A 12,696-nucleotide genomic window follows, 5' to 3' on the forward strand; every position below is an offset into this window, starting at 1 on the left:
GCCCACGGCAAGTACCAAGCCCGAAGAGAGAATGACATGGCAGGGGACAGGACGACACCTGATCAGGAGGACGCATAGACGAGGCAAAGGGATGGTAGGGAACAATCAGGCCAAAACAATGTCCCGATCCTACTGCCATAAATTTAGAGAGCAAAAGCACCAAGGCGTATGGTATACCAACTCTGACAGTTCAAGTGACAACATCTTTGGTTGGCATTAGGTGGGGTGTAGGGGAGGTGAAGCCCCAAGCAGGAAGAACAGCTGGGATGACCAAAGGGAGGCACCAGGAGGGATGGGACCAACCACTTTCCTCCCAATTAGAATTATTTTTCCATCAAAGATGTGGAAGGTGAGACCCCCGGGGAACCGACCAAAGTCACCCTACTAACAGAACTATTTCTTCCCCAAAGCAACGGCGAAATCAGAGAGGAACCCCCATACCTGATGCCCAGGTGAACAGCATGGGAGATTGCAATTACCTACTATCTAATTACAGGAGCCACAAAGCTGCATGTTTCTTGGTGAATGTCGAGAATAGCTGGAGTCAGAGAGAAATTTCCTTTACGAAGCAATATTGCCCAATCCAATTATTATGGAAATCCTGCACCAGTATCTGTGACAGAATAGTGCTCAATATGAATCACCAATTTATGCTGGCAAAGCAATTCCTATCGCGGGACACTCTTGAATGTGTAAGACTCAAAATTTCTGGACCATCATGGCTACAACATCATTCTTATGATACCACATGCCTCAAAATAGAGCCAAATCAATGCTCCTCATATCGCTCTAGAACTAAAGAAAGTCTTTGCTTGTCTCTCTCAGCAGTCTGTGTTTTGCAGTACATGAATACCCTTTGTGTAATTTTCATCTGTGTTTTTAAAAGCTGTGCCTTGAGACCATGGGAGATGGTTACTATGGATATACAAACTGTTTCTTATTTAAAAAGAATAATTTTCCACAGCAACAAAAATGCCACAAAAGCTTTCAGATTTTTCTTCCACTTGATCTTTTTGTTTTGAGCCACCAAAGAGTCAAATTTTAGAAATGCATAGAGTAATCCTAGTGAAAATGATGGGAACAAAGCAGACATGGGGACAAATTATGATGCCCGCCACATAAGTAAAATCAAAACAAAGCAAACAAAAACACCAAAGAAAACCCCTATTTTTGACTGGGGTTGACATTGCTTTATATAAGAATGCACTAACAACTAATATTTACTTAAAAGAGATAGCTGGAAAAAAAGGAGATGCATAGAAAGCTGGATGGGCTTCAGTTAAAGATTCCCATGTCTGCTGGGCTTGAGAGGTGGCTATGAACAGTTCAGCCTCCCCACCCGCTCTGTGCATTCCCATCCCAAGCTGAGAGGTGATCTTGTGGCTGTCTACAAATTCATCGGAAGCAGCAGGGGGCGTGGTGGGGGGCAGCAAGCAGCAAAAAATAGGACACACTCTGTTTACCAGGGCACCCCTATGGGTAACTAGAAACAATGGCCACAAACTGACAGAGAGCAGATTTAGACTGGACGTCAGGAAGAACTTCTTCGCTCTTTCCTGCCCAGGGCAGACGGTCGGACTCAATGATCTACTGAAGTCCCTTCCACCCCTAAAAACCTATGAATTCTATAACAGTGCTGAGCCTCGCACTCCATACTTGGAGCTGCCAGCTGCTACGAGGGGCACAGGGGCGTCAAGCACCTGCCTAGCGTGGCCCCTGTTAGGCAAGCCAGGCAGGCAGAGCTAGCAGCTGGACTCTACACAGCCCAGCAGACCATGGATGAGCAGGAACTAGTCTCAGGCTGCCACGCTGCAGCTTTTGAGCTCCACCCTGCTCCAGTTGCTTGGCCCTGCCAGGACATATGTCTGGGTCCTGGGGGCCCAATCCTTTTTTTTTCCCCCAGAACTTGCCACTCTGTGCTACTGTTGGCTGGGCTGCTGGATGGTTGGTCATGAATGACACATGCTTCTGGAGGCTGGGGGGACATAGCAACCACCTGCAGGCAGCGGTGGCAGCAGGTGTGGTGGCAGGGGCATGGTGGCAGTGAGTGGGGACCACCTGCAGGCAGCCACAGTGACATCAGTGGCAAGGGCGGGCTGAGCAGGGACCACCCACAGGTGGCTGTGGCAGTGTCAGCAGCAAAGGGAGGGGGAGGTAGTGAGTGGTAGGCAGCAACCAGGGACCACCTATAGTAGCTATCCACAGTGTTAGCAGCAGTGAGTAGGGACCACCTGCAGCCACTGGTGGACACATCAGTAGTGGGGGGGGCAGCAACCACCTGCAAAAACCAGTGACGGCTTCGGTGGTGGCCAATCTCGGGGGGGCATGTGCCCCCTTGTGCCTCCCCCCCACTACATATGGCCTATGTGGCTAGGCACTATCAGAACTTTGAGAGGCTGGGCATCTCCAAAGCTCTGAGAGGCCTGATCCTTTTTGGATCTCAGGTAGCAGCCAGCCAGCCAGTGGCTGGGGTAGGGGCAGCAGGCTCCAGAGAAAAGAAGGTCCAGGCTCCACAGAGCTCAAGCACCAAGCTGGTTTGGGCAGCTGCAGGAGGCAGCACAGTCACCAGTGCACTCTGGGGCTGCAGCACTCACTCTGATTGGCAGGAGCAGTGAGTCTAGCTCCTAGTCCTGCCCCTGCTCACCAAGCCTCTAGTGGCAAGTCACAGCTGTGCAGGTGAAGGACAGTCAAAGATGTTTTTTCACCTTAAGGTATGACTGCTCCACTAAACCAAACAACACTAAGCCTTGGTTTGGCTTACAGTGTAAGGTGTAACAGGGCCCTAAGGCTTTTATCAGTCTAAATCACATTGAAGCCAAAGGACAGATTCTAAAGTCACTTTAAAAAATGGTGTTTAGATACTTAGGAAAATCCTAACCTCAGTCTTAAAATTGACTGTGGGAAAGATGAAAACAAGTGGGTTAGAAGTTGTAGTTCTTACTGCAATCTTTCTTAATTGGTGATCTGAGTTCTGTGAGATAGTTGGTCAAAGATGGAATGATAGTATTTATTAACCCTATTTAAACAATATAGATTCATTAAAGGAAGGAAGAGATAGAGGGAGGAAGAAAGAGAGAAATAACATCTTTATTATTAACCCATTCTTACCTTCCTGATGCCTTCAGAAGGGTTCAATACACAATTATCCGCCCCATTATTCTTACTGATTGTTCTCCACAATTCAGCAAATGTATTATCTTGCTCCAACGGGTTTGTCCCTTTTGCCTTAAAGTATTCATACACAGCTGAGTCCCTGACTGTACCATATGATATATCCATTTGTTTGGACAGATCTTGAAATGTTCTGAAATTCAAGCAGTAGTGAAATGTTAGTGTTATGTGGTACAATACAGACATTTCATTAGTTAAATTATCTGTTTCTATGGCTGTCTTCAGAAAGAAAGAAAGCACTATCAATTTGTCTCATATGCATATATCTTTACTTCATCATAAGGAAACCCAAAGTGTAGTTCAGCTACATTGAAATCACATGAGACTGAATTATACCTAAGGCTTTTATTCAGTGAGAAGCTTGTGTGGAGAGATAGCAATCATCTTAGCACTCAATGTATCAAAATTATGTGTCTGGACTTAAGCAATATTTGATGAAGTGAGCTTCAGCCCATGCAATCTTGTGCTATATTTCTATCTCTATCTCTATCTGCATACTTTGGTTAGTCTATAAGGTGCATACCTACCCTGCCTTCTACTTGACTTCAGACTAACACAGCTAACTACATCTCTCAAGAGTCAAGTGCCATAAAATGTGACTGAAGCAAGAAGAAACAAAACAAAGCTACCAATTCAGATCTCATTTAGATGTGAGTAAATATGAGATGCTTTATGGAATTTATTGGAATTACTCTGGATTTACTGGTATGAAATTTACCTCCATATCAATAAATTGGTTTTAAATAAATAGAATGTGTTCTATTTTTATTTTATTCTAGTAATCTTTTCCCCTGTGAAATACATGATGTTCATATACACACAGAGCTTAGTTTCACGCATTCCTCATACCATTCTGGCTACAGAAATGGGCACTAAAGTGAGTTCAGCTATATGGGGCACTCAGGATAAAAATAGACACCACATTTGAGTTAGTTTTGCTTGACCTGAGTCAAAACCTGGGAGCAGCATGCAATTTGTCTCTGGAATGAATGGCAATTAACTCAAATTAGTGATGATCCTCCTCAGGAAAAACATTATCTCTGAATTCCCACAGCTACTGAACCTCAGACAATGGGCTTGTAGGCCTGTAAAATCCCAGGATAAGAGGCTTTGTCCCAGGAGAAATACAATGTATGGTTTTACCCTTACATTCCAGTCATGCAGAATAAAATTTATCAATATTTTAAGACCTATTTTGCATTCCTAGAGAGATGTAAAGCATCTTTTACTACAATTAAAATGAGGTCTTTTATATGTATATCCACTTGCATGTCCATTCAACTAACATTGTAAGTTCCTTTGTTGATGTGAATTATATAATATAAGAATAAAACAGAACAAAAAGCAAATAACAACAGAAAAACCTTAGCAAAGACCCTTTGAAGATCAGTAATTCCAGGCTATTTTTGACCAAGTTGCAAGTGTTGATCCACAGCTGAGGGCCCTGATGGAAAAAAAACTCTACTGCCATCTCCTCTTTCCTATATTGAAGATCTGCTACTTATACCAAAGATGCTACAAATTAAAACAATATTTTAAAATGCTTAAATAATGGAAGCAAAGTTCTCATATTTAAAGAAGAATCATGTTCCCACAATTTACACAAAAGAACTAGTGCACAATCAATGCAAATTTTAATATAGTACAAATTAAAACATTCATAAATTCAGTAAAAAACTCTTTCTAACTATTTCTCATGAATTATATTTAATTGCAGGGGAAGGTCTTCTGTTTTTTTGTTTTGTTTTGTTTTTTGCTTTAACTGCTGTAAGGGTTGTAGTTTTTTTGTAATTAGGTTTTAAAGAAGGGTGGAAGGAGAAATCTTTTTCCACACTTTTTATTTTTCTTGTAATATAACTAAAAACATACTCTGAAGAATGCAAAACCTCACAAAGAATTTCCAGCTAAGACTAAATAGAGAACTGCTCTAAATTATTTCAGTGCCAACATCTACAAAATGAATAAATGACTGTTTCATGGTGCCAATCCACTATTTTCAGCCAAAACATTCAAAATAAAGTTTTCCTTTTTTCTATTAATATCTATTCAGTGTGCTGCTAATGGTCAGACGAGCAGGAAATGTTTTTTATAGAACATGATAATAGCGCAACTATATGACTTTCAGTATCCAACAGATTTTAAAAAAATGACATTCACTATTTTCCCTTCCAGTTCTATGACACATTTATTTTTTTAAGGAAAAGCACTTTCATATTAGCTGTTGTATTCTGTGGTTGAGATTATTAAAATGGGGCTATGTTGATTTCAATCAGTTTATGCTATAAACAGAATACCTATTTATGGTCATATCTTTCTTATATCACATTACTTCCACTTCCTCACATTGGGTTATATTGATCTTATCTGTGACACCCTTTCCACACACATGCACATACCAGCCCCTTGGAACATCCCTCAAGGAGGTACCTGCTCACCAGGCATTCTTCATCTACCCCAATAAAATTCTTCAATCTCTTAAACTGCTTCTGGCATTTTATGTGGTTTAAGCTCTTAAATTGCTTTAAGGACTTATATCAATTTAAGCTGTTAAGCAGCTTTAAGTAATGATATGAAACCAGCATCAGTCTATACTCAATAAATATTTGTGGATCTGGGCAATTCCTGGTGTTATATCAGTTACAGTAGTTTACCCCAAACCTACTCTTATTTCTTTGGATTGGTAAATGCCATATAGAATTAACAGCCTGTAAACTGCTGAGTATTAAAGAACGTAATGCAGAAATCAGAATGTGAGTCTGATCTCCTGGCTTAGATACAACTCTGGTCTAGTATAAAGGTTGTACTCTGGTCTACCTCATTTATTATTATTTCCCCTGGGAAAAATTACTCAAATGCTGTTGTAAACACATATTCTATACTGGCCTTACATTGATATGTTTAAGTACTTTGTTGCATTATGAAAGACAGGAATATAGAATGACTTTAATACCAATGGGGGAAAGACTTGTAATGGATAAGGACAATCTACTTTTGGATGATGTGAGTGAGGTAGCTATAAAATTTCCCTCCCTCTCTCACCCACATCTACAGAAATTGTAGGATCCATTAATCCACTGTTGGAGTTTCCAGAGATTCCCTGGAAGAGGCAAAACAACCTGAGCTTGGCTCCTTTCCTGCATAGTCCACAGGATCCACTTGCCAGATCCTGAGAAAGACAATGACTGAGGCAAGTCCTAGGAAGCACAGCTCCTTCATAAATATAAACCCATGGGCCCAGTAGTAGATCACTGAGGGTCAGAGCCAGAAAAGATTATCCCATGAGAAAATTTGTGGATGTGGTCTGAATGGGTGATGGAATACCATAACCCACTTCTCAAATTGAATAATTAGGTAGGAACTACCCAGTAGGCATGAATGAGAGGTAGTGACTAGGGCAGCAGCCCCAGGCACCTTCTTTGTTGTGGGGGGAAAGTTGATTGCACTGTAGCAATCAGCACGGTGGCAACTGGCACTGCCCTCTGCATCACTGTTGCCCCAGGCACATAGCTACTCCTTTGCTATACCTTAGGAGCTATCTTCAAAATGATTATTTCCTCTTTCATAGATTTTCCTATGATAGGGAAATGATACCATCTAGGCCATGGAATTTACACAAAGCATTTCAGTTGTTTCAAAATAATGAATTGCATTTTATTAAAGCCCTGGAATTTAAAGTGATGCTGAAAATTCTCTTGGCAGGAGAGGTAGGCAGCCTACCAATCTGCCCATGGAGAGGTAAGACTATGTTGAGGCAAAAAATGCACTAAAAGGAAGAGGAGTTAGAAACACTATCAGGACAGTGTGCCAATTACTGTTTCCTACCTCTTTATTTTAAGCTTTAAAATATAGTACCTGTTTGGTCAGATACTTCCATTAATAATGAAAGTGTTCACTAATCTTCCCTCTAACTGAATGTCAGATTCTGGCCATGTTTTACAGCCAGATTCTGTCACCATGTCTAGAATTTACTTTCTTTTGTAAACAGGTGTTATTTGAACCTAGTTATTCATACTCTCTTACCACCCCAAGAAAAAAATGCTTCTTGTAAATAATGCCTGAAAATATTTGAATAAACAATCTATAGAAAAGCAGTATGCCCCATTAACCATACCACAAAATTATTGTATTTTAAAATCCATTAAGGGACTGTATTTAAGTGTGATTAACATTAAACCTAGTGAAGCAGAAATAGCCAATGTTCTTTACTTATTATATCTATAAATTGAAAATTCTGCTCATATATATATATTCATTTTGTAGCTTTTATAACAGGTAATTATGTTGTAACCAATTGTGTCAAGCAGATATTTGCTTGGTAAATTAAAAACAACAAGGTATCTAGATGTTTCTAGGATGATATATTTTGAAATTGAATTTTTGGCTCAGAAGTATTTAGCATATGCTACACCATATAGAATACAATTGTGTGATTGTGATACAAGTTACTATGGAGCTTCAATTATTTTTCATGCCATTAACATATAGCTATTGTTTGCATGTTTAATTTGTTTTAATTTGATTGGGTTAATTGCTAAGTCTTAGAATTCTGTCCACGGTTTGCTCTATTTCACCTCGTAGATGACCAAAGTGCAGCTTGCAACTAACTCTGAGTTGGTTAGTTTTGAGTTACACAACTGAAGTGTAGGAATGATTACCACCTATTACTCCCTCTGAACATTTGCATGAACCAGTTATAGGAATAGGGAGACTGTCTGCGCATCTCTGGAAGGTATTCCTGTTCCTATAATGGGTGCACTTATGCAGTCAGAAAGGATATTAGAATTTCTCTCACACATCAGTCATAAGTGGGTCCCAAACTTCACTTTAGTTGGCCACTAGGTGAAAGAATTCTGCCCCATGCATATGAGAACAAATATTTTGAGAATAACTACATTAGAATTTATAATTGTACTAGGCCAGGTCTACACCTGAGACATTTTTCCAATATAACAGTATCTACTGACATTCATGACATTTTTATATCAGCAAAATCCCTAACAGAGATTCAGCTATGCTGACAATTTCGATTTGTCAAACTGGAATAAGCTATCATAGCAAAATGCTTTGTTTGATGTTATATAAGTTGCCTCTAAACTAGAGGTAGAAAGATATAGAGACATAAGTAAACCAGTAAATCTTTTCCTGGCTTTAGAGAAATAAAAACTGAAGCCTAGATATGTGGAAGATCTGCACCTTAGGTTATTAGTGCTATCACTATTATTAAGGCCCTTTGAGGATCAGGTTAAAGTCATCCAGAGTACAGAAAAATAAAGACCTGAGTTTTCTAAAGGTACAAAATCAAGCCAATTAAAAATTTGAGATGGTCCCTACACAGAAGAGAAGTGGAGTAAAAGGCAACAATATTTTTTCCTCATTATTTTTTTGCTTTGTAGATCAATTTATAAAAGGTTTGTAGAATGCTGCACATTTGCATGCTTGTGTGTAAATTCAAGTACTGTAAACTAGTCATCCAAGCTATCAGTGTGATGTCATATCAAAAATAATAGGAATTCATGTCATAGTAATAAATACAGCATTTTGTAAATAAATACTGCAGCCTTAGGGGATAACCAGAGATGATAATAAGAATACTGACAGATCCTTAATTTAGAGACACATTCTTATTAGTATTCACTACTGCCAATGTTCTAATACATCTACACTGGGGATTGCTGCAGTATAACACTTTCATGGAGACTTTTACTACAGCAGTTACCAAATCCACAATATTTCTGCATATGCTGAATTACTTGCATATCTAGTTTTAGAGAAACTAAACACTCAAAACTGGTAAGTGATCTCTAAGTCTTCCATGTTATGAAGATCTTTTAAAAATATGGTCTTCCTTCATACCAGTATATATTATATGTCAAACATTGCAATAATAGGTCTCCTCTCTTACCCAGAATTAACTCATATTGGTAATTTATGCTATATGATATCTGCATACGCCTAGTGTTTGCAAGAGTAAAGTACATTTACTACTTTCCCAATTTGGGAGGGGAAAGTTCTAAGTTGTACTTTCACTCAAAGAGGCCAATTAGGTAAGTTTTTATTTCAGAGTACTATGCTAAGCTGTTAGTTCAATGCAGCTAAGCTTTCAGTTTAAAGCTACCATTAAAGTGAAATGACGTTGATTATACAGGGAGTGTTCTAAGCTGATCTACTTAAATGAAACCTGAAAAAAGAAATGTATGCTACATGTTGTAAATTTCCAATTACAAACACTCTTAAATTTTAAATATCTACATTCTCTTAGAACTTGCCTCAAACTCTAGAACTCATTGGGCTGTATGAAATTATATGCATTTACAATTTTGAGCTACAGCTGATTTTGAATTATGTGAGTTCTAAATTTCTGATCAGTATGTATCAGGGAAAAGCATGTTTTCTCACACCTGAAAAAGTAAAATAGCTGAACTATAAGTAAAAAAGAAACAGCTGAACTGATTTTGCTATCTTCCTAAAAATAAAAAATAAAAACCCAGAACATACATGGGTTGAAACCAATCATGTAAAATGTCATTTGTTTGAGAATGGTAGTATCAGGAAGGAGAAGTTTAAAAGGGAATTTATCTTCAACTGTGGAACACTGTTCAAAATCTGAAGCAGATGGCATTGGTCAAACTCAAACTAACTTATCATTTTCTATGGAGAAGGAGCGATGGCTTCAAGGAACATATGTAGTCTGTAGTCCATCCGAATTATAACCAGCCTTGATCACTGGGACAGTGAGGAGTTATGGGTGTTCCTTCCACTGCTTGTAGATGATGAAGACCAGCAAAGACATGATAGAGATCACTGCTGGGTGACTAAAATCACATTAACTGCTACAGAACTACTAAGATACTCAAGTTAGATACCTGCTTTAATTATCTTTCTAGACTAAACCTACAGAACATTAACCCCACTTAGAACCAATAACAACCCACCCATAAGTCAACTACACAGTCTAGCTAACAGCAAGTTCTTTGAACCTTTGCTTAAACCAGTATTTAATAAGTATTAACTTACATAGAATACAGATATTATGGAAGAAAAACAAAGTACCTGGAAAATGAGATGCATATTCTGTTATAAGGCCAATGGGGAGTACAGGTCAGGGGCCAGGGTTAGGGTCTGGGATGGCTGGAAGCCTGCATGCAGGATAGGCAGAGGCTGTGTGACTGTATGGGTTGGGTGACGGATGGGGTAGTAGCATGGGTGGGAGATCAGGCAGGGGATGGGCCATCAGTGTGGGTCATGGATTTGGGGTAATCATATGGGGGATAGGGAAGCAGTGCAGATACGGTATCGGATCAAGGATCATGCAGGGGATGGGGCAGCAGTTTGAGTGGGTAATAGGGTGGCACTATGAGTGATTGGTGCCTCGTAAATCTGGAGGGGGGCACCCACAGAAGCTGCTGATGGCAGCAGCCCTGTCAGGGAGTACCAGTCCTACTGACAGCACCAGTGTCGGCCGTTGGGAGCACCAGCCCCATTGTGGGGGGCACGTGCACCCCCGTGCACTCCCTACCAGTTGCCTATGAGCAGCAGCATGTTGGTGGGGATGGGGCAGCAATATGCACTGTTTTCCTGTCTCCTGGCCTGCACTGCTTCCCCATTCCTGACTCACGCTGCTGCAACATCCCCTGACCTGCACTGCTGCCTGATCAGCAACATGGAGCAGGGGATAAGGCAGAAACACAGTGGGGAAGGGGGCAGCAGCGCACATCAGGAGATAGGGAAGCAACATGCTGCTGCCCCATCCTTTGACATGCCTGATTCTCATGCCCTGACCTTCACTGCTGACCAGCAGAAGTTGGGTCAGAGAATGCAGCAGCAGCCGCAGCTGCAGCCACAGTGTGGATCAGGGAATGAGGCAGCAGTGCATGTTGCTATCCCATCCCTTGACCTGCACTGCTGCAGACCAGAAGTGTGGGTCAGGGAATGGGAGAGCAGTGTATCAGGGGATGGGAGAGCACAGCCCATGGGGGATCAGGTCAGGGATGAGGCAGTGGCCAGAATGGGGTTTCAGGCATCAGCAAGGGTTGGGGATCAGGTGTGGGGGACAGGTAGCAGGGTGCAGGAGAGGCAAATCAGAGGGCATATGGGGGACAGGTGGAAAGGGCATGGGTATGGGAGCAAGCGTGGGGGACCAAGGTGCTAGGGTCAGACTGTCTGCCCTCCTGTGGTTAGGGACAAATTTAAGACAACCCCCCAATCATTGGATTCTGTACATGGAACATTATAACAAATGTATAATCTTCCATGTATATAATCTAATTACTGGGGGGTTGTTTTAAAGTCAGGGTCATCTTGGGTTCAGTTAAATATGGTATTTACATTGTACTCTAACACACATTTGAAGTACAAAAGATATCCTATCAAGAACTTCATGAAGCCCTCCATTTTCAAAATTATTAGCTGGGTGCCTAGTTTCCTCAATCACACAGGGTATGTTTTTGCTCTTAGCAGTATATGTAGGAATCCTAAGGGGCATGGGGAACATTTCCTGAAAAACAGTTCCAAAGGCAATAGAAACTGCTTCACTGGAGTGGAAGCTGATAGGGTTGTATGAAATGGGCCATATTCAATTTGGATTCAGATTTGGCCTGAACTGGGGACAGTGACACCTGCATGGGTTAAAATGAATAAGGCTCATTGGCAGGGCTGTGTGAAACAGCACCGTTTTACTTCAACTTCTGTTTCAATGGACTGGTGTTTCACTTTGAGTTTAGTTTAATTTCAAAAGCACTGTTACATTTCATTTTGTCAAAACAGTTTTGATTTCCCACTGGGCAGGGGAACCCAGCAGCTTGCAGCCTGGTGGAGGTGGGCAGGGGGCTGTGCTCTGCTCACCTTTACTGGGCAGGGGAACCCAGTGGCTTGCAGCCCAGTGGAGGGAAGAGGGGTGCAGCCCCAAGGCTGCACTCTATCTCCCTCCACTGGGCTCAGTGCCCAATAGCTCACAGCCCCCTGGAACTCAGCTTGGTGGCAGGAGGCAGACTGCAGCCTTGGCTCTGTCCACCTCCTGCCACCAGGCTGAGCTCCAGAGGGCTGGTGGAGCTGATCAGAGCACAGCCCAGTGGTGGGAAATGGGGAGAGGCAGGGCTGTGCTCCCTGCCAGGCTGAGCCACATGGGGCTGCACAGAGCCATTTAGAGTGCAGCTCTGGCTCTCCCATGCCTCCCACCACCTGGCTGATGCTTCAAAACTCAAAACATTTTGAAACTTTTGAAACATTTTGCCTGGCCTCATCTCATTTTGCGGTTGTTTTGAAGCCCTCTGTTTCATTTCAATTTCGCTGTTTCGAACTCAAAACAAGTTGAAATAGCATCAAAATGAAACAGCCAGTGCAATTTCGCACAGCCCTACTCATTGGCATATAGACAAACTTTATCCTGTTCTCTTTAGAAGGTAATATTTTGCTGCCTGTACCATGACTCTTTCTTCCTCCTTGTTAACATCACACTCACTGAGCATCCTCAAAACCTGCTCCTCATCAGTGTCAATGTTGCATATTTATCAACTCAGGGGGACTGGG

General features: G+C 41.4%; 1 protein-coding gene across 2 annotated transcripts in view; it reads right to left on the reverse strand.

Annotated features, from left to right (window-relative positions):
* Window positions 1-12,696, reverse strand: part of GRID1 (glutamate ionotropic receptor delta type subunit 1) — a 1,431,845-nt gene that overhangs the window by 43,150 nt on the left and 1,375,999 nt on the right. For both annotated transcript variants that reach the window (XM_019502226.1, XM_019502225.1), the window contains exon 13: window positions 3,109-3,304. In XM_019502226.1, coding sequence (XP_019357771.1) covers window positions 3,109-3,304 — 196 coding nt within the window. The remainder of the gene's footprint in view (window positions 1-3,108; window positions 3,305-12,696) is intronic.

Source organism: Gavialis gangeticus, unplaced genomic scaffold, assembly GCF_001723915.1.
Source record: "Gavialis gangeticus isolate Ggan-Ray unplaced genomic scaffold, GavGan_comp1, whole genome shotgun sequence".
NCBI classification, from domain to species: Eukaryota; Metazoa; Chordata; order Crocodylia; family Gavialidae; genus Gavialis; species Gavialis gangeticus.